General features: G+C 34.4%; 1 protein-coding gene across 1 annotated transcript; it reads left to right on the top strand.

Moving 5' to 3' along the window:
* The first annotated feature begins 2810 nt into the window (after positions 1-2810).
* Positions 2811-4491, top strand: LOC120072739. The gene has a single exon (XM_039025212.1). It carries the CDS (start codon positions 3056-3058, stop codon positions 4235-4237), a length of 1182 nt encoding a protein of 393 aa, XP_038881140.1. The 5' UTR covers positions 2811-3055; the 3' UTR covers positions 4238-4491.
* The last annotated feature ends 22161 nt before the right edge of the window (positions 4492-26652 follow it).

Here is a 26652-nt window from a genome sequence, read left to right as displayed (position 1 = left end):
CATCCCAATCACCAAACACTTTAGCCAAGGCTTTTCTATTTTCCTCCCATACCCTATGGTAAGGAACATGATATCCAAACTTTGATTTGATGTCGGATTGCAGTTGTGCCACATAGATAGATGGTTTTTCTCTTATGGCGTCACAGAACTTTAGTGTAATCATTGATGAATCCAATTGCACGTGACTTTGACTTAGTTCTGAATAAAAACATGTATGCTGCTCATCATACTTAGTGATCTCGAACAAGCCATACGATTTTTTCTTTATTGCACGAAGTGTCCACTTGCAACCTTCCTCCCACTTCTTACACCGGATTGTCCAAATCATCGGTGTAGATTCAACAACCTCATATGGTACGTGACACTTTATTGCAAAACATTTGACCGCGTGTTGTAGCATTTCCTTGTCTTGACAAATCATCCCTTTATATAATTAAGTATTGTCAACGTCCACAGGGGCTACAATTGGTTCATGTTCCCGAATGCTATCTAGTACATTCATATCCAAATCATTGAATGTATCTGAAAGCATCTCATGTTCACGACCATCGAAATCCAACTCTTCAAATCGTCATCTGTTTCTATTTTGAAGTCTCTGTACTGGTTGTTAGCCGCCATATCTTTATTATCACATGGCGATGCAACTGACTCCGGATCAGGATCGATACATTGAGTTGGATCCTCAAACTGGTTAAATGATGTATCAGGATCCACCTCTATCCTATTTACATTTACATACAAATGCACTAGATTTGGCAGTGACATTGCCACTGAGAACATCAAGTTCATAGCTTGTGCATTCGAAATAGGGATTGACATAAACCTCATTGATCCTGATGGTTCTAAATTAGGATATCTATATATTATTTCTATCTGATTTGCTCCCATATCTACATTAAGTAACATCCCAACTATTTCAAAAAATTGTTAAAATACAATTTCACTGTTCACATTTATGGTAAAACTCTCACTTGTGGTTAGTCATACTCAACTCCATCAATACCATCAATTGTATTACTATTTGTAAACAACAAAAATCCCAAGCATTTGCCTGCCATTTTCTATAAAAAAAAAAAAAAAAGACAAACATCAATTTTTTCTATTATTCTTTTTATAAGAAGTATATTAAAAAATGTTAAATTTTTTAGTTTATAAACATAAACTTTTTAAGTTTTATGAACATCAACTTTTTAAACATAACAATAAACTAAACATTTTAACACTATAAAGATCAAAGTTAATACTGAATAAATCAAATATCATAAGAATAAACTAAACTTTTCAAATATCATAAGTTCGTTTCACAGATTCGACGGTAGTTCTCTTTTTTACTTCAAAGTGACAATGTTCACCATTTTTTCATGTTATTTGTTATCTGACAACAACTACAAAAAATTTTTTAAAAAAATTAGAATCTATAAAAAAATAATAATATAAGAACAAAAATAAAATGTATAATTATTCTTAAAAAATAGTAGAGTAATGAACCAGTATAGTTGTGTGAGAATAATTTGTATTAAACGAAATACAAGAAGAGAGATGGAAATGGAAATGGAAGGAGAGGAAGATGATTTCGAAGGCAGTGAGGGGGCAGTTTGCTATGAAGGGGCAGTGAGCAAATCAAGGGGAGAGGAGTGAGCAAAATCAAAGGGAATGAGCAAATCACGGGTTTGGGGTGGTTAAAAAGGCATTAAGGCTATGACAGAGGGGCATGCATGCGTCAATGCATGCAGGGAATCGGAGTAGGGGAATCGGATCAGTGGCGGGTAGAGGGAGCATGCATGCAGTCGGTCAATGCATGCAGGGAATCACGTAGGGGAATCGGAGCAGGGGCAGCATGGTGATAGGACCTCACACTGCATATCGAGGGTTATATGCCTTTCCTAACTCTTCTTGGCCTAAAAGGATATAATTCCTGGTTAAACTACTTAGAATTCTTAGCAAAATACCTCAAATAGTTCATTTACTAATAGAACTTTCATCAACAAAGACCACATTGCTAGCGAGATACTCATCTTGAGTGAATTTACCCTCATGAGCGAGATCTTCATGAGCGAGATCAAACATTTCTTTAACAAACCGTCTTCCTTGCGATGCTCACCTTACCAGTGAGATTCAGCCCACATTTCTAGCGAGATTCCTTTCTAGAGCAAGATCCTCATCACAAAATTAGCGAGATTTCCTTCTAGAGTAAGATCCTCATCACAAAATTAGCGAGATTTCCTTCAGGTCATTTATTCCTTGTCGAGGGTTGAAGTTTCGACTTATGTATGTCGAAACTTCAATCTTTGACAACCCTAATATACATATTGTTTTCAAGTTTTTCTTTGTTTGTCGAGTTCTCAACGTTCGACTTCTAGTCTCGATCTCTCAAAACAACAATATTTCTTTAATAAGTTTCAAAACAACCTTATTTTTCTAATAAGTTTTGAAAACAACCATATTAATATAAAAGGTCCAATTTATTGAAAGAGAGATATTTGAGGATAAAAAGTAAGAAGGATTATTGGTTTAAATGAAAATAGTTGATACATATAATTAAAATGTTTGTAGTTGAAATTATGTATACTTTTGAGAGAAAGAAAACATAGAAATGTGTGTTTGAGAAGGGAAAGAAAAAGGAAAAATAGATGAAATAAAAAATGATACATGCACGGTTTTCAAAAAGAAAAAAAAAAAAAAGAAAAAAGAAAATTGCAGGGTGTGCGGTGGGAAAGAAGTGAAATTACTGCGGTGGAGTTGGGAATATAATATTAAAATATTATTAATATTAGTCATAATAGAAACTCGAAAGTCGCAACGCAAGAAGTGGGAATTAGTAAATAAAAGAAAAAGAAAAAGAAAAAGAAAGCACTTAAATGAAAATCTGAGATGGGGTCCACTCCCATTAACATTGATTTAAACACACCCAATCACCCACCTCTCCTCCTCTCTACCTCTATAAGTACCTCTACCTTACCCTTCCTCTTCTTTCCGAATTCTTCCCTATCTTCTTCTTCTTCTTCTTCTTCTTCTTCTATTTATCACTGCTCTATCCATTCACTTCTGGCCTCCAATGGTGGACGTCGACCGTAGGATGGCTGGTCTCAACCCGGCCCACATCGCTGGACTTCGACGCCTATCCGCTCGTGCTGCTGCTGTTACTCCTTCTCACCCCTCACGCGCCGGCCTTCTCTCCTTCTCTTCTCTCGCTGACAAGGTCATCACCCATTTGCGCAACACCGGCGTCGAGGTGCAACCCGGCCTCTCCGTCGCCGAGTTCGCTCGAGCCGAGGCCGAGTTTGGCTTCGTTTTCCCTCCCGATCTCCGAGCCGTACTATCCGCTGGTTTACCCGTCGGTCCTGGGTTCCCCGATTGGCGATCTTCCGGCGCCAGGCAACATCTTAGAGCCACGCTCGATCTTCCAATTGCGGCCATTAGTTTCCAAATCGCCAAGAATACGTTCTGGTCCAAGTCTTGGGGTCCCAGGCCATTGGACCCCGAAAAGGCCTTACGGGTCGCAAGAAATGCTCTCAAGAGAGCGCCTCTTTTGATTCCCCTCTTCAATCACTGCTACATTCCCTGCAACCCTTCTCTGGCGGGGAACCCAATCTTCTCCGTCGATGAGAATCGGATCTCCTTTTGTGGTTTGGATCTATCCGATTTCTTCGAGCGGGAATTCCTTTTTCGGAGCTCCGACTCCAATGCCCACCTTCTCAAAAAGCAAAGGTCCATCAGTGAAAAATCCGCGGGCTCCTCCTCAAACTTCTCACGACGGAGCCTGGACACCGGAGCAAGAACGCCAAGGTGGGTGGAGTTCTGGAGCGACGCAGTGGTGGATCGGCGGCGGAGAAACTCGTCGTCGTCTTCATCTTCATCGCCGGATAGGGTAATAGAGATGCCGAGGTCGGGAATTCCGAAATGGGTAAACGAATACATCGAAGAAATAGGATCGACTTTGAGAGAGGGGGGATGGAGCGAAACGGACATCACAGAGATAGTACAGGTGTCAGCCTCCGGATTCTTCGAAGGAGCAGCGATGGTATTAGTTGACAACCAGGCTGTTCTAGACGCTCTGCTTCTAAAAACGGATCGGTTTTCGGATGTTCTCCGAAAAGCCGGATGGAGCTCGGAAGAAGTGTCGTACGCTCTGGGGTTCGATTATCGACCGGAAAAGGAACGAAAACCGGCAAAGAAGCTATCCCCAGAACTGGTGGAAAGAATCGAGAAACTGGCGGAGTCGGTTACTCGGTCATAGTACGGGCATCCCAATTCCCATCTCCCCAGATTCCTCACTTTGCTTTATTTTTAAAATTTCAAGGTGTTGGGTATGCCATTTTCTGCCCTCCAGTCATTACTATTTTTTTAAAAAAATTATATAAATATATAAATCATGGTATTGAGGAAAAAGTAAAAACAATCAAACGGTCCAATTTATACGATCCCGTTCATGTATGTATACGAATAATGATGATAAATGAGAAAAGTAGAAATATTATATTATTTTGTGAATTTGAGTCCAGCTCATTTATTGTGTAATGGAAAATAGGGGGCGTGGTAGCTGAACTGTATCAGGTATGTAAAGGAGACTCCAACGCACGTGTGGGGGAAATTATTTTATTTTGAATCATAATTATAAGAAAATAAAATTAAAAAAAAAAAAAAAAAGACGTTAAGGAATGGGTCCCAACGCTGGCCCTCCCATCCAAATCGAAAAAGAAATAGAAGGAAAGAAAAAAGAAAAAGGTTTAAGGAGTAAGGTGTAAGGTTGGGAGAGGGAGGGCGTGGCGTGGGGCAGCAAATCAAATGATATTCCATGCACAACTTAAAAGGAGGTCGTCGTTTAGCGTAGGGAAATTAAAAGGAAATATAAGATCTTATATTTTGGATTATGTGCTTTAGTTTCGTGGTTGAGCTGTGGCAAAATGAGACCATTTTTTTCTCCTTATTATCGAGTATTTTGGTAAAATTAGGTACAAAAATCTCATCTCTTGGGTTTGCATCCCACTTCCTACTGCAAAATCAGATGTATTGAGAATTGGAAACAAAAAAAGCTGCCTCTGATTATATTTATTGGCATGCGGTGTGCGTATTAGTTCTATGCCCTTACATAAATTTTTTAATCTTCCTTGCAGGATATTAAAGTTTCCTGCCTACATTTTAATTATTCATTTTCTATTCATTTTCCTACGTACTAGGGGCATCAACATCATAACTTTTTTTTCCTCTCTCTCCTGGCTTCCATTGTGAAAATAATTTTTTTTAATAAGTTAGTGTTTTTTCAAATCATAAGAATTAAATTTTAACTTTTTTCCGTTGTCCAACAACTTCAACAAAATAATCCTGTAAAATAATTGATCATATATAGAGTTAAAGTATAAAAATTAGGAATTTTATTATATCTTAATTATTTCTATTAACTCCTTTTTACTTTACTTTCTTATTTATTTAGCTCTTAGTAGTTTTTCTTTTTACATTTTATTCAATTAATTGTAATTTAGTTTTAGATTTCTTTAGTTATATGGCTGATACTTTTTCTAATCTGATATTTTGAATAACAACTTAACTAAATTCGTATTATTGCAACTTAGTCAATTGTAGATTGAATATTTTTTTTCGTACTGAAGATCGAACTTTTGAACTCTAGAAAAGAATATAATGTCAATTATCGTTAAGTTAAAAGTTCACTTTGAAAATTAAATCCTATTTTCATTTTTATTTTAATTTTGGATCTACACTTTGTTCACTCTTCTCAACAGTGAAGTAAATGGTAGAACTCAAAATAAATAAATAAATAATAAAAGATGTATTTTTTCTTCAAATATAATACAGATACGATCAATTTGATAATAGTTAATGTATATGAGTTATCCGTATGTAGATTGTCCAAATAAGTATATATTCATACAGTGCCCATTAAAGTTGAAAGAAGTGTTTACTTAATTTGAAATGTCAGAAATCATATTACGGAAACTATTAAAAATAATTATAGGCTAACATATTCAATGAGATTTTATTAATATTGAGTCTATCATATATTATTTATAGGTTTAAATTCTATTTTCGTCAACTTTGAATTTTATCCCATTTTAGTCCCTAAACTAGAAAAAAAAGAACCGTTATAGTCCCTGAACTTTTAGAAAATGTTTATTTTAACCCTTACTATTAAGATTTTATTAATTTTTTTTATGAAATTGCGTCGCATGTGTTAAAAATATATATTGTATTAATAACTAAGAGGTCACCATTTAACACACTTCAGAAATAAAAAATCACATAACTCATTAATGAAATTATATGATAGATTATATTAAAATTAAAAAGAACAACAGTTCTTTTAAAATCAATGGAAAAATGAATTATTTGCTGTCCTCTTTCTTAGTTGGAAGTGTTAAAAGGGAGGAAAAAAATAAGAGAAAATTAGACGCTGAAAATTACTCTTTATTTTTAAGTGGTCCAAAATTAATAATTCCTTAGAATTGGACCATCCAAGTTCAATTATTGAGTTATATGCTACAAGTTATTGAATAACAATAATTAAATATGACAAAAATATAGATAATGCTTCTCTAAGGCAAATTAGGAGAATTACTAATTACCATACCCTATTTCTTTTTAAAATATTAAATATCACATAAACAATAGAATTAATGCAGAATATAACATGTTACTTGTTTTGCATGCATTCTAAATTATTAATATATATCGAATATATGACAGTAAATAGAATTCAAAGAAAACTAAATGACATTTGTGACTAAAAAAAATAGTTGTCATATGATATACGAGATTTATGGAATGGTATTTCCAAAATTAGAGAAAGTTGTAAATTTCTCAATTTGAAAAAGGAAAATTATATTACCGTCACATAAATTAAATTTTCACAATTAAAAGTAACATATTATTTCTCAAAAAAAAAAAAAAAACTCAAATAATTGAATTGATAGGCCTAGCTTAGGGCACACCATTAATTCATACATTGCTGAATATAAGCAATTATTCCAAATTGAATGTCGTCGGAACGACGACGTCCTCAACCTTCAACAGTGGCAGAACATCACCTGCTTTTGCGGAGGAGGCTTTGATTTGAGAATATAGCATTATTAAAATTACTGTGTTGGTCTGCAACCCCTCACATATTAATTATTATATGGTTAAACAGAGAAAAATTCATCAATTGTTTAATATTTATGCAGGTGGGTCTAATAAAAAAAAAAAGAATTAAACATATGGGGTTTCTTTTTTTAAAAGATAAATAAATAAAGTCGGATATTTTTACAAATAGATAAAAGCTTGGAGGCCATTTCAAAAGCGAATTGAAACATTTATGGATCATTATTTTGCCATCTCTAATTCATATTAACTTCCTATGTTCCTTCCCCCTTTCATAAATAGTCAACTTATTATTAGTCTTTTTAATTATCATTATTTCCATTATTTTAAGCAATAATTCAATTATTATTCCCATGCAATGCAAAGAAAAAAGCATTGGCTGGCCGGTGGGTCAGTACTGAGTAGAGAGACGGTGGTCGTGGTGCTGGGACGACGGATTAATCAGATTCCATCATTATTATTATTTCTTAATCAGTTAATTATTCAAAGATAAACGGTGGTTAAGCCAAACAGCTCATTGTAAAAATTAATAAGGAAAGTTGCATTTAATTTTCCAACGGTTGTTTACCAATTTCCACCACTTGACTTTACCGTTACTTATCACGTGCCATGCCACCACCGTCCTACTCCATACTTCTCATCCACGTGATCGCAACTGTCCTATTTCTATTAAATGCAGTCAAGGACGAAGATGCATAGAAAACCTTTTTAGGTATACAAAATGCATAGAAATATTAATATTCAATAAAAAAAAGACTTCAAAGTTCACATTATTAAATTTATTTCTTAGTTTTTAAATGGTACTTGGTAGCCGTCGACTCGTCGCTTGCTCATAATTTAAATTCAAATACTTCATAATTGTCAATAATAGATACATTGAATTTTTCAATCACTGCTTCAAAGTCTTTTTAATTTCTTAAGATACAACCTCCAACTTTTAGGGAAAAAAAATATAAATTATCGTTGAAATATGTTCTTCGATGTTATTTTAAATTTTGGGTGTAATTATTATAAAAACTAGTATATTTTTATTTAGATAGTACTTAGTGAGAAAGTTGAAATGTTTTGAATCGGATATCTTGCACTTCGAATGACTAAATACAACATCTCACTGATCGAGTAGAGATTCGAGGGTAATGTCCCGAAAACCTTAGTTGTATTTATATTGATGTTATTTGTACGTTTTACGATTTTGATTGCAAAGTTTTGAGAAGTACGCTCTATAAACTCTATGGCTATAGAGAAGGCCCTTAATCAGTAATATGATATTATTCTCTTTAATAATAAACTACTTTTTTTCTGTCTATGGACGTAGTTCACACACTATTAGTGAACTATATAAATTTCTATGTTGATTCTCTATTGTTTTATATTTTCTGTTCATGTTTGATTGTCGATTCTTTAACAAAAGAAAGTATATAGATTTGTTCAATGAATAGTGGTTAATATTAAAAAAAAAAAAAAAGTTAAAATATTTTAAACATTATGGACTAAATTAAAAAAGGCTAAAATATAATAGAAAATAAAAACATTATTTCCAAGGATCTAGAATTAAAGGATTCCCACAAAATTAGTTTGATAAGATGGGAGGGTAAGGAATGTGGGAGAATGAAGAAGAAGTATTAGGCTAATGGAGGAGACATGGTATGGCCCAATGGGCCTCCCATGCTGGGCTAAGGTACTCTTCTGATTCAGATCAAGTTTGTCTTGTTAGGTCAGATCCAAGGAACAGTTATAGCTTAGCCTGTTTTGGGATCTTGCTTCAAATCCTTGGTATCACACTTTAGGGTACAGGAAAAGACAATTACTTTATATCAAAAGATTACATATCCAATCCCTACTCTTCTCTCTATAATTCTATTTATGCAATTTTAACTTTTAATTATTTTTCAATAAATTATATAATTACAAAAAAATTTTCAACTTGATCCAACACCAATGGAGTAACTTAACAAATGGAAACGTAATTTTCAGATGAGATTTTCCCCCTAATCTTAGAAATTCAGTTGAGAGACAATTTTATAAATGAATTTCATACAATTAATTAATTAATTAATTTAAATTTTTTTTTTTTAAATGTTGGGGAGCAATGCGTATTATGTTGTTAAGTGGGGTGTCCCTACAAGCCATTAAGCCAGCATGCATATTTTCGGATTATTATGAATATTGCACGTACAAATGTTAATTATAAAGGATCATGTTTCATAATAAATGAGTAAGGGAGCATGTTTATTGATTAATGCTTTCTTTAAACAAAGGTATTAGTTGGAAATTGGAATTGTCGGATGCCGTTGTAGGATAAGATGTTAGGAAAATTAATATTATTGTCATACTAATTAATATTAAAAGGTGAATTACAGATCAACATGTATGCAGCAATAATTGTGATGGCCAGAGGACTTGGGCCAGAGCTTCCACTCTGTTGAACCTTTGGATCAGGGCTCAATTTACAAGCAAGCTTTGAGGGTTTCCACTCTTCTTTTCCATTTTCTTCCTTAAAAATGCTTCTTATTTAGTGTTTTTTCAGAAAGCACTTCCATGATTAAAGTGAAGTCGACATTGTTTACTTGTAGATAGATACACATAAGGAACGTTGGAATGCGTTGAACTTGTCTTGTGATATTTCGAATGATCCAGTAGAGTTTCCCTTTCAAGCTAAAGGAATGATTTGGATCTTTTGAGTTCTGGCTCAGCCCACAGCACAGGAAAGGGTTCACTTCAAGCCTTTGGTGTAATGACCTGTAAGCCCTTCAGAAATAAAAACATCAAAAAAAGGAATGGTTGCGGGAACCGACGGTGAGTAATTTACATTATTTACGTTATTTACGATTTTGATTTTTTTAGAAGAATGCGTGCTATGTAAACTCTTGAGCTTTATTGAGGCTTGGGGCTTCTGAATTTGTAATATGATATTTTCTCTTGTAATAAATTGTTATCTCCCTTTACTTGTAGACATAGATAATATATTGTTAGTGAATCATGCAAATTTCTATGTTGATATCTCCACTCTTTACGTTATGTATTTCTTTGATCGTAGATTTTCCTACGAGAAGTGTGAACATATTTATGGGAATTTTGACAATGGATTAGCGAACCTCACATTTATGGCATTAGACTAAAATATTTAGTTAGAAAAGTAAGCTATATACGTAGATATACAAGTTTATGATTAAAGTAAAAAAAAAAAAAAAAAAAATTATGAAAAGGAATGGATAATGTAAAAAAGGGCATATCATTCACAAGGAACTCTTTTAGAATGGTTTTATACAAATGATTGAACAAAAGAAGTAATGATAAAGCTAGAGAAAGGCTTAATCAAAGTTAACAAAAATTTGAAAGTTGGAGAGAGAATATGGGGAAATATATANATGCATGAAACTCAAAACGACACTTGGTTATGGCGAAATAAATGCTAATTAAATAAGGTATGTTCAAAAGACTTTCATTAAATTCAAATACTAAAACAATAGTAGGGTACCCATAAATTATAAAGGCTGTCTCTTATACACATCTAGATGTGTATAAGAGACAGTAATTGGAGTTCATAGACAAAGGAAGGGTGGGGGATGTTTATACTTTATAGAATGAAATAATTGAGGTCATATGATTTTTGTTTCTTAGAGAGAACAAAGAGTAGACATTGCACATGTACCAAGCCCCTTCACAAGGGATGCATGTATCTTTTCCTTTCATCTTCTTGGATCCATGTTCTGTTTATGTTTTTTCCCCCTACCTCAAAACACACTACTTTATTTTTTTTCCCCCTAAAAACTATATATTGAAAACAACTTACCAATTAGATTTATTAATTTTGTTTTTCTTAGAAAGCTCACTAACATATATTCTAGTATATTTGGTAGCATCTTATTTAAACTATACACATAATGAAAAGAAAACTCATTAACATACTAATATTATTATATAAAAAGCATGGATAGTTTAACTAATAAACAAAATCTTATATTTTTATATAATTGTGAACAACATACATTTGTAATGTAAGAATATGGAAATGCGATAGTGCCAAACTAAATTATATTTAATTTTCAAATTTATTGTACTAGCATCCGAATTATCTTTAGAAATATAGGCATAAAACTAATAACAAATTTCCCCACTTTTTGCACGTGTTATCAAATCTTTGATATAAGGTATAAGCTTGTGTCATTATTTTTGAAGTCAAAAGTTCAATCTCTCATTTTGAATAGTGAAAAAAAAGAAAAAAGAAAAAAATTGGTATAAAAATATTTTTTTGTAGTTTTGGATACTTGTATAAATTTATTTTTATATTATTGTGGGATCAAGTTGTTGTGATAAGAATATTATTGTAGGATTAATTTTAGACGATGATCAACAAATTGTTATTATTATTTTTAAGTATAATAAGGATGGTGATTCGAACCATAAATCTTAGGATGGCTAACACATACTAGATACCAATTAAACTATGTTTTCCAATAAATTTAAAAAATTAAGCTTTCATTAACTAGTGCACCCTCATTTTAGTTTTAAATGGAATAATAGTTTCATTGTACATAATTTATTATCTTCCAAATTTGTTCTCAATAGGAATAGGATCATTCACCCGTTTTTCTAGTCCTGTTTCGTAATTTTTTGATTTTTGATTCTTCGTTTTAAAAATTGGTTTTTTTTTAATCACATAGATTTTTTTGTTGTTAGAAAACAGTTAATTTCGAGATTTTTCTTTTTTTTTTCCATGTTTTTAAAACAATAATAATTTATGAGTGGAAGTAGTAGTGTTTATTACCCTAATTTTCAAAAACTAAAATTAAAAAAAACAAAATACTACTCAAATGAGACTTAAAAACTATTTTATTTAGCATCGTTTGATAATTAATTTATTTTTAATTTTTATTTTTTGAAATTTATGCTTATTTATTAACTATTTCTATGGTTTTCATCTTTTTTTTTTTTTAATGACTGATTTTTCTTTTGTCAAATTTAAAAAACAAAATAAGTTTTTGGAAACTTAAAAAAAGTAATTTTTCAAAATTTACTTTTAATTATAAAATATGGTTAAAAATTAAAATTTTTCTTTAACAAAGATGGAAATTATTATAGAGAAAATGTGAAAAGAAACATAATTTTCAAAATCCAAAGATCAAATGATTATCAATAGAGTCAAATTTTCATATTAATAATCTAAAATTTCAAAACTTGACTTGAGTTCTAAAAATATATTTAGGAAGCATCAAAATATATATATATATATATATATATAATTTATTGGTAAAAACAATGTTAATAAGGTTATTTTCAAACTCAATAGTTATCAACTTCGAGTATAGAGTTTAAAATTTTAAAATAAGATATCAATTTAACCTCCAAATTTAGTAATTTAAATAAAGATTAAGATTTATGAAATTTGAATTAACTTCAATCAAATTTGGTAAAATAAGAAACAACAATTTTCATTTCGGAAAGGACAAAATGTGAACTTTCCAATGTTTATAATGAAAAAGGCTAGTAAAGCCACAGATATGGATTCAGAACGTGGTGAGTCGGTATCTTGGAGTTCTACGAGCAAAATAAACACCAACGTCTTTTGAATCTCTAATCTGTCAGTTTCAAGCGTAGTTCATGCGAGTCGCCAATTCGAGTGTTGGAAGCTGTAGCGTAGCAATCGCTAAAGGCTTCAAAAGCTTCTTGCCCCTCAATCATGAACTCCCTATTACACCCCTCCTAGATTTATCTCTTTTATTCGAAAGAAGGCGTGAAGACAACAAATACCACTATTTTCTGATACTTATTGTCCATTTTGACCTGTTCTATTTGACAACTTTTATAACTAGTTAAACCACAACATTCAAAATTTGATTGGCATTCACTGACGCCATCCCCGAATATGATACAGTTTAACCAACAACATAATTTAAACTATCTCTTACTCAACAACCAACTTAAATGTCTACCCAAATTTTTTTTGTTACAAGCTCCAAGCCAACTATAACCACAACCTAAGATCCTGAAACGATACTAAGATAGAAAACCAATCTTGTAGTGTGGTAAACCTCAACTTCATGTAGCACTAGGAGCTCTTCCGCTATTTGGAGTGAGAAAAAAAAAAAGAATGAGTTAGGAAGCCTAATGAATGGTGATTTTAATACAAATATAGAGCTTTCCTTTGAAAACATTTATAAAACCATTTTAAGTATAAGCCAACATCAGAGCATTGAAATATCCAAATGAGTTCCAAAACACGAGTATCAATAGATAAAACATATTAACTCAGTAAAATGGCATGATCATAAATTTCCTTAAACATATCCAAGGATAAAATCTACATAAACCACATTCAAGTTCCGAAAACCATTCCAATCCTTGTACCCAAAACCTTAGTTGAGGTAGAGTAAGCTCAATACACCTAATATCGAAAACCTTAGTTGATGTAGAGTAAACTCAACACAACAATGTCAATATTTCAACATACGTGCACGCAGTCATGCCCCAAAGAACCAAGCATCCCTGGACACGGCCCCCAGCCTGTGGTGGATCCCACAGACCTGTTGGATTTTCTGGATACCTTCTTCCATCCTTGAGAATTGGAACTCCAAGATTTTCCATATACCTTCTTCTATCCTTGAGTATAGAGAATCCTTATTTTAAGGTACAAAGTATATTTTGGCAATCTAGTGGTTTGAAATCAATTTTCTTCAAAACCACTATAAATACGAGTTTCTAGTCTAAACAAATTCAAAGATTCTAACTCAACAAATCATTTTCACAGAAATCATGTAGAAATAGTAAATAAAATCCAACATAAAACATGCTTTCTTGCAAATGAATAAATATAACATATTTATCTAAATCCAACAATTTAACCCGTAAAAAACTTATAAAATAGATCATGCTAGTTTCCCAAACCATATAATAGCATATAAATAAAAACATTTTAAAATAAACCACTCAGGGTTTACCGATAGGGATTCCTCTGCCTCCAAGTTGTCCCAGACTCTTCCTTGAGCCCTAAATTCCCCCAAATTCCAATCTATCCCGAATTATTCCAAAATTAACTTAGATTCCCAAATTTATTCGATTTAGGGCTAGAGTATCTTTAAAATACTTGGCTCTAAATTTCATTCACCAACTCAAACTAGTGCTTAACTAGGCTTTTGACATCTTATAGGTAGCAATTAGAGGATAGGCACGCGGTTGTGAGTATGCTAAGTGCACAGGGCATGACAGACAGGCGAGCAGCTACATGGCCATGCGGTGTTACTGGCATGTGCAGGACACAATAGATGGGCATGGGTAGGTGCACAGGCGTGGGAAAAGAGCGTCGATGTCGTTGGGCGCGCGCAAACGCAGGGCAAGCATGGAGCTGGGGTGCGTGGTAAAGACAGACAGGGCATGTGGTGATATTGCGTTAGGGGCATGATATGATGAGCTAGACGCAACGTGTGATGCATGCATGGGCGTGAGCGACAGGGCTGGGTATGTGCTTGGCCTGGGCGATAGAGCTGGTAGATTTTCCCTTCACTAACCTTTTTTAGTTTTCCTTCAAGTTTCTCAACCTTCCCAACCTTAAAACTTCACCGCAGCCCAAGTCCTCTCCTACACTTAATTCTCTTCAATTTGACTTAAGAATTTTTGAATTTGTCTGAGTAATTTAGAAAAACTTGTTGGGGTTGATGCCCTAAATCTCGTGGGTCATGTAGTTTGTAATTGTAATGTACAAGCAATTTTATTTATTTAATAAAATATGAGATATTTTATTCGATATTTATTAGCATTAACCCACAAAGCAATAAACTAACATCCAATATTATCTTTTATAGCTTAAACAGGTATGTAGAGACATACAGGTGGATTGTGTTTAAGTTATAACCTGAATAGTTTGTAGAAGATAGATAAGGCTGGGTATCTTATCTTGATGACACTATGAATACAACTTGCTTTGTAAATGCTACAATTGTTGTAAAGTTCTACAAATGATCTGATCCTGATTATTCATGTAGAGGCATGTGGGCGAGGGTATTCTATACAAAAGGGTCTATATAAAATCGGACCACGAAATGAATAGTCTCATTATATAACACCGTTAATAGTAGAGACTTACATTTCACTAGGATGACCACAGGTGACATGACCTGAATCCTTAATGAGTTGTGAACTCCTACCTATGAAGGCGGTCCTCTGATTTGCATGGGTGAGAGTACCCAGTTCGCTAACTCAATATATCTACCATTTTGGAGATTCGTCTAATTAGGGAGCTGGGAACACAGCTACACAAGATGGAATTTACTCATTCCTTAATGTCGGGATAAGTAGATAAATTGCTCTCTTAAGGCCTGATCATGGGGCTTGAACAATGTGACACCACACCCTCTCTTGGCCCGAGAGGGGTTTGGTCATAGTTGAACTATGAATTATTATTCATTAAAGGGATCAGTGATACTTAAAGAGCTAGATGTAACTATAGGGGCAAAACGGTAGTTTTGTCCCAACTGTGCTTATGAGTAATTTGTGAAGGGTCATCGCACTATTGACTAGTATATCAAATGAATATAGAAATATATCTGTAATACAAAGAGTGCAACTTTCGTTCTTTAGTAGAGCGACTCACAGTTAATGGAAGTTGGGCAATTTAATTAATAATTAATTATCCAAGTACAAATGGAGCTTCAATTTATAGGTTCAAAATGTTTCCTCGGTAGTTCCACTGGGATTAATTGAGAATCAAATTAATTTTGGATTAATTTGAATTGTTCAAATTAATTGAGATGATTAATTATATGTGATATAATTTACATAATGTATTTGATACATTATAATATAAAGTTTATTTTGAGAGGAAATATTTGAATATGATTCAAATATTAATTATATGAATTTGATTCATATAACAACTATAGGTTAAAATTTAATATGAATTTTATTTATATTAAATACTATAGGTTTTATGAGAGATTAATAACCTTATATTATATTTGATACAACATAAAGTTATATATATATATATATATTAATTATTAATATATATATAATTAGTTATACATTCATATATATAGATATATAATATATAATTTTATAATTTTTAAAATAAAAATGGGAGGGAGTTATGTAACTCCTTCCACCTAAACTCTCTCAATTTTTGTTGCAAAAGGAGTAGTTTTCTTCTCCTAAAAAACATAGAATATCTGTGTTCTATTGCATGTTCAATCTGCCCTATTAGAATTTTCTTAGAAGAAAAATCCTCTCTCAAAATCTCTCCCTCTTCCAAATTAATTATAGAGCCCTACACACTCCTGTGATTCTCAATCCCCAAGAAAAATATCGAGAGCTCTCTTTTGCTGGTGTTTAAATTTGGGATTACTGTAACGACCCGACCCCCTAGGACTTAAGTTAGGCCGTAACTAAATACATGCATGCATGAAACTCAAAACGACACTTGGTTATGGCGAAATAAATGCTAATTAAATAAGGTATGTTCAAAAGACTTTCATTAAATTCAAATACTAAATCAATAGTAGGGTACCCATAAATCATAAAGGATAATAAATAAATCTGAAAAACAATTCTTAGAAGTAAGTTTTAAACATCAAAACTAAAAATTAAGAGAAACATGAAAAGAACTCTAAATCTCATAATGCGGAAGCGTAAAAACTAGTCCTATTGGCTCGATCACAAATTCTGCTTGTCCATCGCCAGTGCATCTCTACCCTTACCTGAAACAACAACATGAGTAAGAATGAGTATAAAATACTCAGTAAGTAACCCCACTACTGGGGTCAGGCTAGGCATCTATGTCCTCTAGATACCCACCTCTGGTGAACATATAAACTGCTCTAGTCCTCATGGGACACATATACACATGAAACAAAAAGGAGACTGAGTTTTATCCTACTATAGTTAAGTATGCCCACTACCTGAAGGAGACACAAACTGGTGAATCCTGAAGGAAACACAAAATCTAATGGGCATCTAACTAATTAGTAAGGACACTTGCACAGTCTCAACCTCATAATTATCACTATATGAATCTATGACATACATATATACCTCAACATCATGGCTCTACAACATATACATATACCTCAACATCATGGCTCTACAACATACACATATACCTCAACATCATTCGATCAAACACATCCATATGGAATCACATACCATTTCATACTAGCATTCAAGTGTCTATGTGCACAAATAAATATTTCAGATCTCGTGCCAGAACATACTTTGGTCATCTTATACTATCAGTCTATCATGTTGTCATTCTGCCATAACATTCATTTGTCATGCTAGCATACATCTAATGTCTGACCCATGGGTAGTTCTATTAGTAAGATTACTTACCTTGATATTAGGTCGAACCAAAAAATAATTGAATCTTTGTGAAATTCTTGAATCTTAATCAAGCCTAAACATAAACTAAGCTTTAAAATTAATAGTTAAGGCCAAATTCCAAACACCCAAATATTACAAAATATTTCCAGATAATCTTACCTAAGGTGTGGTCCAATTCGAATTCACCTTTCAAACCTCCAATTTTAAGCCCAAATAATTTGCAAACCAAACTCTTCTTCATCTTGAATGAAATTCTTGAATCAACCCCCTAATCATAATTTGAAATTAGGCTTACCATGATAAAGCTTGAATCAAATACATACTTCACTACCAATGTCTCAAATAAATTATCATATGTAGCTTCGTAAAAAAAAATCACTTCCAAATGACTTTACCAAAATTCTCTCAACAACAAAATTACCACAAGAGGGTAATCAAAGCAATAAAACTTACCAAAACTCACTAAGACAAACTCCAACTTCACTGAACAACACCTCAATACCTTCACAAACTTGAATCCAAAGTTGAAACACAATGGGTATCAACCAATTGATGCCAAAAGTAAACGAGTATTCAAGAATCAATCGAAAAAAAACCCAAACGGCAGAAATATTACCCAAATCGATAGATCCAGTGATGGCAAAAGCGAACAACGGTTGAGCAGTGGTGGACGGAGGTCATGAAAAAGAAACTGATGCGGTGGCTTTGGGCGCGTCGGACGGGCTCACGAACGTGAGGAAGAAAAAGGGGGTGGGGTTTGACTTTTATAAAAAAAAAAAAAAAACAATAATAATAATAAAACAAAAAAGGAAATAAATATAATTACATTTAATTCCTTTCCATTTTATACTATTAAATTTCTTTCCGTTTCAAAAAGGAAAAATTAATTCCTGTCATTAATTTCTAATTTGAATAATTTCACGCCATCAATTAAATTCCCGCACTTACACTTGAAGTCCAAAATTCCAAAAATGCCCTCCAACTAATAACAATTACTGAAATTCCAAATAATAAAGTTACTGAAATTACATTATTACTAAAAAAATGTGCGGGGTGTTACAGGTTTTACTGTTGTTCATTGAGATTGTGATCCAAGGAGATTTGTAGATCATCTCGAGAGGAATTCGTGAAGATTCTTTTGGCTTCAAGGGTAACTGTGACTAACCTTGAATTCCTTTTATATTGTGTTAAAGCATGTTGTATTTTTCTTTAGAATGCATAACTAGGTTTTTATGAATTTTAGCTTCTGTGAAATTGATAATTGGGATCGATCTTGCTTCTACATCAAACTTCACAGTCCTTCAGAACTAAGCTCCCCATTCATCCTTTTATACTTGCCTAAATTCATTCTCTATGTGCCAACTCCTCCTTCCCTTCTTCCTCACGCGTCCTCAGCATACGTATGCCATCTTTCTTAAGTTGTCTAAGTGTCCTCCTTCAAGGTTTCTTTACCTTCTAGCTTGCCACGTCCCCTTTCTACATTTAATCAGATTTTTCTTATGATGCTACCTCCTCTAGTTCTTGATTAAGTGCCATCTTTAAGTTAAGCCACACTTAATTTCCTTTGAGGTGGCTAATCCAGACTTACTTTGCTCTTAACTCGCTAGTATTCAACCGCCTCTTACTTGGACTTAATAAAATTTCCTTCTTATTTCATCACCTCTTACTTCCAAACCTTACTTACTTGGCATCAACTACCAACTTAGCCTTCCTCCTTAAGTAACCAACAAATGAGCACACATGTCCCTCAAGTTCAACGCATGATCCACCTCTATGTGCCCAAGATAACCTCCCCTCCTCCTTGTAAACAATTGATCCAATGCACCCTTAAGTGTGCGTCCAAAACAACTTTCCTATGCTTCCAATCATACTTATTAAGTTACTTTCCCTCCTTTCTCAAGTTATGCGTCCAAGATATCCTTCTTAGGTTATGCATTGAAATGCACACAAAATATGTGTTATTTTTTTAAAATTTAAGATGGTTTTTTATATGACTTTATAAGATTTAATGTGTTTGCTAGTGATTTTAAGGTTTTATGTTTGAGAATGGAATTATACTCAAAGCAAGCTAAAAAGGATCAAATTATGCCTTAAAAAGTAAAAACTGAGCAATGGATCAAAGAGATAGAAGAAAAGAAAATAAAAATGAAGATGTGAAAATCTGCCGACGATCATCTTTTATATGTCATTAAAAAGACAGCGTAGCGCACAGGGTAGCTACGCTGGCCTGTTACGTTGAAAGTATTGGGATTGGTTTCCTAATTCTCCCAGAATCTAGTAGCTTGTAAACTGTACACATTGTTATGAATAAAATAATAGTTATTTTTGGCATCTATTCATATCCAATAAACAAAGCTCCATAGTTATTGTATGTAAACTTAAGCATGTATATGAGATATACATGTAGATCATGCCTTAAGTGATAACCTAAAAAGGTCTGTAGTATAAGGATTAAGGAGGGATACCTGATCCTGGTGACACTACGGATACGACTCGCTTTGTAGAGGTTTGCAAATGTTGTGAACTACTACAGATGGTAGATCCTGACCATTCATGAGGAGACATGCGAGTGAGGATGTCCTATACAAAGAGTTTGCATAAGACCAGACCATGAGATCATTCGTTTCTTTATATAATGTTGTTGATACTTGAGACTTACATCTCACCTAAACGACCATAGGTGACATGACCTCAATCCTGAGTGTTTTGGGAACTCCTGCCTTTGAGAGCAATCCTTTGATTAGTATGGGTGAGAATGGCCAAATTGCCAACTCAACATGCCTACCTTTTTGGGGATTTGTCTGATTTGGGAGTTGGGAACTCAGTTATACAAGATAGATTTCACTCCTTCCCCGAAGCAGGGGCAAGTAGATAGATTGCTTCCTTAAGGGCTGATTCCTGGTCTTGAAGATAACAACCATTACTTCTCTTTGGAAGAGAGGACTCAATCATAGTAAGACTATGACTTATGTTCATTAGAGGGATCAGTGGTACTTAAGGAGTTAGTTGTAACTATAGGGGCATAACGGTTATTAGCCCAGCTGTACTTATGAGCGATTTGTGAAGGGTTATCGTACCGTTGATTGGTTAATATGGACACAAAATATATCTGTAGTAAGAAGAGTGCAACTGTCGGTCTTTAGTGGAGTGTCTGGTAGTTAATGGATGGTGGATCCCGTGACTAAAGAGTTTAGTTAGTTATCCACGTACCGTTGGAGCTTCAAGCTACAGGTCCATAAGGTCCCCTTGGTAGCTGAATGGATTCAAGTTGAGAATTAGTTCTTGGTGTTGATTTGAAATGTTCAAATTGACAAGAGGAAATTCGATTGTATATGGTATGATTGGTGTGATGTATGAGATACATCAAGTAGGGGATTAATGTAAATAAGTTTTACATTAAGTACCATAAAATAGAAAAAGAGCTATGGTTTATATGTTTCATGAGATGAAATATTAAAACTATAGGTTATAAATATAATATGGTACGTTGGTTATCATATATATTTATAATAATATTAATTAATGGATAATTATATCTTTTTCTCTAATAACGAATTAAGTAGGAAGTTATTGGTGGTTTTATTGTAACCGTGAGATAAAAGGAAAAATATTTTCATAAATTTAGAAGAGTTGTCATTCTCGGAAAAACTCACAGTTTGCTGTCAAGTGAATTGGATTCACTAAACCATAGCTGAAAGAGAGACTAAACGATCGTGGAGTGACACTATATGATAATTCACTCAGCTGGTCATAGCTAAACGATTGCAGGGCTTTTGCTATACGATAGCGTGCCTTCTTCTAAACGATTGATCATTCGTCTACATGATAGACCCTTCTCATCTCCCACTTGCTCAATCCTCTACACGATTGTTATTCTTCCAGTCTTTTCCTCTAACCAAGTCCACACAGAGCCCACACTTCTGGATTCTCAAACCGAAAATACCAAGGTAGCCATCGTGGTGGTGTCCTCAGTCAACTCGACTAAGTCAAGGTTTTGAAGTTCATTCATTGGATTCGTGATCTTAAAGATCGCTGAGTTCGTGTCTGCTAATTAATCGTGCTGTGTTGTGGTCGTTATGTTCAAGTATTCGTGTGTTGCTGTCTTGGAGACTGAACGAGCGTTCGTGGTCGAGGGAGTTTGAAGCATGAGTCTTCAAAGGTATGTATAATCTTTTCCTTGATCTCATAGTAAAGCATGCTATAATTTCGTTTTGTGCATAACCTGTAAGTTTCCATTTCTTGACTGTAATTGTGTATGTTCAATTTCGAATGAAATTTGGAACGATCATTCCGCTGCTCATGGAAATCCTCATGTCTGATTTCCTTCAGAAAGGTAGCAGGTACTTTAGTTGGGTTACGTAGTTTCTATGCTATGAATTGTGATGAAAAAGGTTGAGTGTGTTAAAGATACAACGTCGCTGCACTATATTGAGCGTAGGCTTACACTCCAGCAACTAAAAGTTAGCGTCATTATGCTGCAACCGAGCATTGCAATGCTCCCTTTCCATAAATGAAAAATCTTGCATTTTAGAAAAGATCATAGGCTTTAAGTTGTCTTCCTCTATATATTCTAGACAATCTTCAACATTTAGGAAGAGGAATTACATCCAAAAAGAGAGAATTACATACGAAATTTAGGGAGACCACGAAATTTTGACCTAAAGAGAGAGTTTATGCTAAAAAGTTAGAGAACTTGAGGGATATTTTGAATATCGTTCGAGTTCCCGAGGTGACGATCAAAGTGAGCTTGGAGGATTGAAGAGATCAAAGAAGTCTTCGAGAGCATTTTTTTTTTATTCTCTTTGCTTTCTCTAAATTTTGTGCTTGAATTGATGTATGAAAATATATTTGTGCAAACTATGAGTGGCTAAACTTGCTTGTTTTAGGGTATTGATGATGTTGTTATGAATTTAAGTTGAGTTTAGTACTTTTCATGGATTTTGCCGAACTCTGTGATTTTAGTGATATTGTGTTTCATTATTATTGATTGGCAATCGATGATTTGCTAGGTTGGATGTTTAATTGAGAGATTGAAGGTTTTACTGGATCTATATCATTAAATCATTATTAATCTTTCATACTCATAATTAGGTTGAAGAAATAATCTCAATGGCTACTTTCATTCTTCAAACAGACAGTTAACAACCTTGTAACAAATTTGTAAACCTATGTAAATGTGCGACATTCAAATCATTTCAGGACTTTTTACTTCAGTTTGTACATGATCTGTAAAGAAAGAAAAGAACAATTATCTTGTAAGTCTTCAAATAAAGTTTGATCTCCCTTCTCGTGGATGTAGGCATCATTTTGTCAAACCACATACATGTGTGTGTAGTTCTCTTCTTCCTCTTTCTCTTTATTCCATTTCATGCTCGAATATTTTCTTCATTATGAACGAATTTGGCCAAGAACACAACAACGTTAGAGAGGGTTGAGAGTATTTTCAGAAACGTGAAGTTAGAGAGAGAGAGTTTTATTTTACCTGAAAGCTTTTCCCATCAGCTCATCAATTTGTTTCAGAATCGAGTGAGTGGATTTCTCCACGTGTGGCAATCTGAGCTGAGGATTGTGGCTATCCCTCAGCCTTTCATTCTACCTACCACACAACCTTGGATCAGGCTGCCCTCCTCTTTGGGCCTGAAAACAAAAGTTAGCCCAACAAAATTGGTAAAGAGCAAAGACAACTAAAAGACTTCAGTTCTTGGAGAATCAAGATTCAAGATTCACACTCAAATGACATTAGCAAGATTTGATGAAAAGGGAGATTTTGGCCTTTGGAATGCTAAAATTAGAGCCATTCTTAGCCAACAGAAGGCTCACAAGGCCTTTCTTGATCCATCCATTCTCCCAAACAATGTCATAGCTCAAGAGAAAGAAGTTTGGGAGTTAGCTGCTTATGGTACGTTAGTCCTAAACCTAAGTGACTATCACCCTTGAGGCTGTCTATCATCAGAACTAGATGACTGATCACAAGAATCACCTGAATTAACTGATGGTCGTGCTTTAGAATCAATTCTAACCTTTTCCTCAACTTGATCAACTGTCTGCTGTTTCTGCTGCTATTTGACACGAAATGGCATCTCTGTTTCATTAAAGGTCACATTTCTGCTGATAATGCATTTATTTCTGCCCTTTTCCAAGCATCAAAGTTTATATCCTTTAATATCCTGAGGATAGCCAATAAACATACATTTAAGTGCCAACATACATTTCAGTGCCCTCTTATTCAGCTTCCATTCTGAGATAATCTAAGCTTGGAGCTTTTCCTGTCCATATCTCTTGAGGAGTCTTTAGGCCTAAAGTGGAAGACGGACTCATATTAATAAGATAACAGGCTGTTTGGGTAGCTTCCCTCAAAATTTCAAGGGTAATGAAGCATTTGTCAAGAGACATCTTGTATGCTCCATAATAGTTCTGTTGAACCTCTCAGCTAAACCATTCTGCTGTGGAGTATACGTAACAATGAAATGCCTCGTAATTCTCTCATATTTGCAAAATTTATCAAATTTGTGATTCACAAATTCTAAACCATTGTCTGTCCTCAGATACTTTACCTTCCTGCCTGTTTGGTTCTCAACTTACTTTTTCCATTCAAGAAATTTCCCAAAAGCTTCATTCTTCTGTTTCAGTGGATACATCCACATCTTTCTTGAAAAATCATCAACGATCGACATAAAGTATCTTGAACCTCCCATAGAAGGTAAATGTGTAGGACCCTATAAATCTGAATGAACATAATCCAAAATTCCTTTGGTAGAATGCTTTCCTTTCTAAAACTTCACTCTGGTCGACTTTCTCATTATGCAATGTTCATAAAATAGGAGTTCAATGTCTTTAACTCCTCCATGCAAACCTTGTTGTGAAAGAGCTTGCAGACCTCTTTCACTCACATGAGCTAATCTATTATGTCATAACATAGATTTATCTGTTTCTTTCCCAGATGCAACAACAGCACTACCTGAAACTGCAGTACCCTCCAACACATAAAGACCATTCCTCAAGGTCCCCTTCAGCTTAACCAAAGAACCCTTGATAACCTCCAGAACTCCATTCTCAGATTTATAGGAATAACCTGTTCTATCTAATTCACCCAGAGAAATTAGATTTCGTTTGAGTTTTGGAACATACCTTACATTTGTAAGAATTCTGATCATACCATCATGTGTTGCAATTCGAACTGACCCAATTCCTTTTACATCACAAGCACCATCTTCACCAAGCAAAACTGATCCCCCATCATTTTCCTGAAAGTCAATCAAGAAATCCCGATTAGGAGTCATGTAAAATGTGCACCCCGAATCCACGATCCAAGCATTCTGAATGTCTGGACACCATCAAAACCTGAGCTGAATCATACCCATCAGTAATATTTGTTGCACTAGAATCCCCTGCATGCTTGCTACTTGATGCTTCATTGCTCTTATTCAAAGGACAATTTTTTCTAAAGTGTCATTCGTTATGACATAGGAAACACTTTTTTGTTTTCCCCTTTGATTTCGACTTGGATCTCGACTCTTTTACTTTTCCGTTATTTTTCTCACTTCTGTCTCTGGCCATGAGTAATTCTCCATCCTTGCGTTCCTTTTTAATCTTGAGATTTCTCGTTCTCAAGGCATCCAACACTATATCCATGGACAAAGAATCCTGTCCATATTTAATAGCTGCCTTAACTTCTCGATATGATTCTGGAAAAGAATTCAGAAGAATAACTGCTTGATTTTCATTCGACATCTTCTCACTTATGTTATTGAGATCAACTATAATCTTCTGGAATTCATCTAGGTTCTCTTCTAAGTCTTTATTTGAGTCCATCTTATATCCAAAGAATTTCTCCTTTAGATATAATTTATTTGGTAAGGACTTAGTCAAATAAAGACTTTCTAGTTTCTTCCACAACTCTGCTGTAGTAGTGGCCTCATCTACTAGCCTAAGCACTCCATCTGACAGATACAGAATTATCATCGAATAGACCATCTCATCCATATCCCTTTTTTCAGCTTCTGTAATTGTTGGTGGAATGTTATCTTTGTCTAAGATTTTGGCTACTTTTTGTTGTACCAGAATAACCCTAATCTTTTTTCTCCATAACCCGAAGTCACCTTTCCCATCAAATTTAACAACTTCGAACTGTGTAGACATCGAAGCCATCTGTCAAATTAAACCCAACAAAAAATCCCTGAACAAAGAATATGCCAGCACACACTACCACACACCTTCCTTAGATCAACCTGTCTCTGATACCACTTGTGAGAGTTTCTGAACCTTAGATAGCCAAATAGAACACAAACAATCAGCAGAAATAAATCAAAAGCAGTAAAGAACACTAAGATATATAGTGGTTCGACCAGTTTGGTCTACATCCACTTTGAGAACCAACTTGAATTAATTTATTAATGAGCAATAAAGGAATTTACAAATTACAAATAATCAACGAATTCACCAATCTGTAATTTCAGTATCCACTGATACCGAGAGATCTGCACACAACGTCGTCTCTGAAAACTGAGAACAACTCGCTGCAAAACAACCCAAAAAAGTGTGCTACCCGCCTCTAACCGGCGAACCTCTAAAACCAGATTTGCAGCAAACCCACGCATTGAACCGGAACTGACTGGCGCATCCATGCGCTAAACTGGAGTTGACCGGTGCACCCACGTGCTAAACCGAAATTGACGACCACTGCTCTTCCACAGAGAAAACCAGCCGTACTCTTTCCTCATGCACACTGTGGACACACGCCGAACGAACAACCCGTGGCCGGATGACTGCCTCCCGATCGCTCAACCCAGATGGCAGCTTCGCGATCCTTCAACTCAGGCGGCTGCTTCCCATATCAAGAAAGGTTACAGGAAATTCCAGCCCTATTTTTGAAATGATAGGGATATTACAAAAATACCACTGCTTATTAATTACAAGAATGCCATTTGGCCTTTAATTTTTCCAATAACCCAATAAAACCCACTTAAATACCTTGTTATTTTCTACAGTTTGGATTGATCTCCTTCTCCATTTTGGACCTGCAAAGTAAATAAAGCCCAACACTACTTTCTTTTTTTGTTAAGCCTTCACCTCCCTTAGGTATGCATCCAATATTACTTCCACTTGTCCAACCATGTGCCCAAGGTGTCCTTAACATGCGTCCAACATTTAAGGAAATGACTAGGGTTGAAGAGTTAAACTTGTTTCCACCTATTCCAATGCATACTACAAGGCTAAGCCCATCCTTCCTACTAACAGTTATCCAATTTT

This window comes from Benincasa hispida, chromosome 3, assembly GCF_009727055.1.
Source record: "Benincasa hispida cultivar B227 chromosome 3, ASM972705v1, whole genome shotgun sequence".
Taxonomy (NCBI): domain Eukaryota; kingdom Viridiplantae; phylum Streptophyta; class Magnoliopsida; order Cucurbitales; family Cucurbitaceae; genus Benincasa; species Benincasa hispida.
The sequence above is the reverse complement of the archived record's forward strand: the minus strand, read 5'-3'. Positions and strand labels throughout refer to the sequence as shown.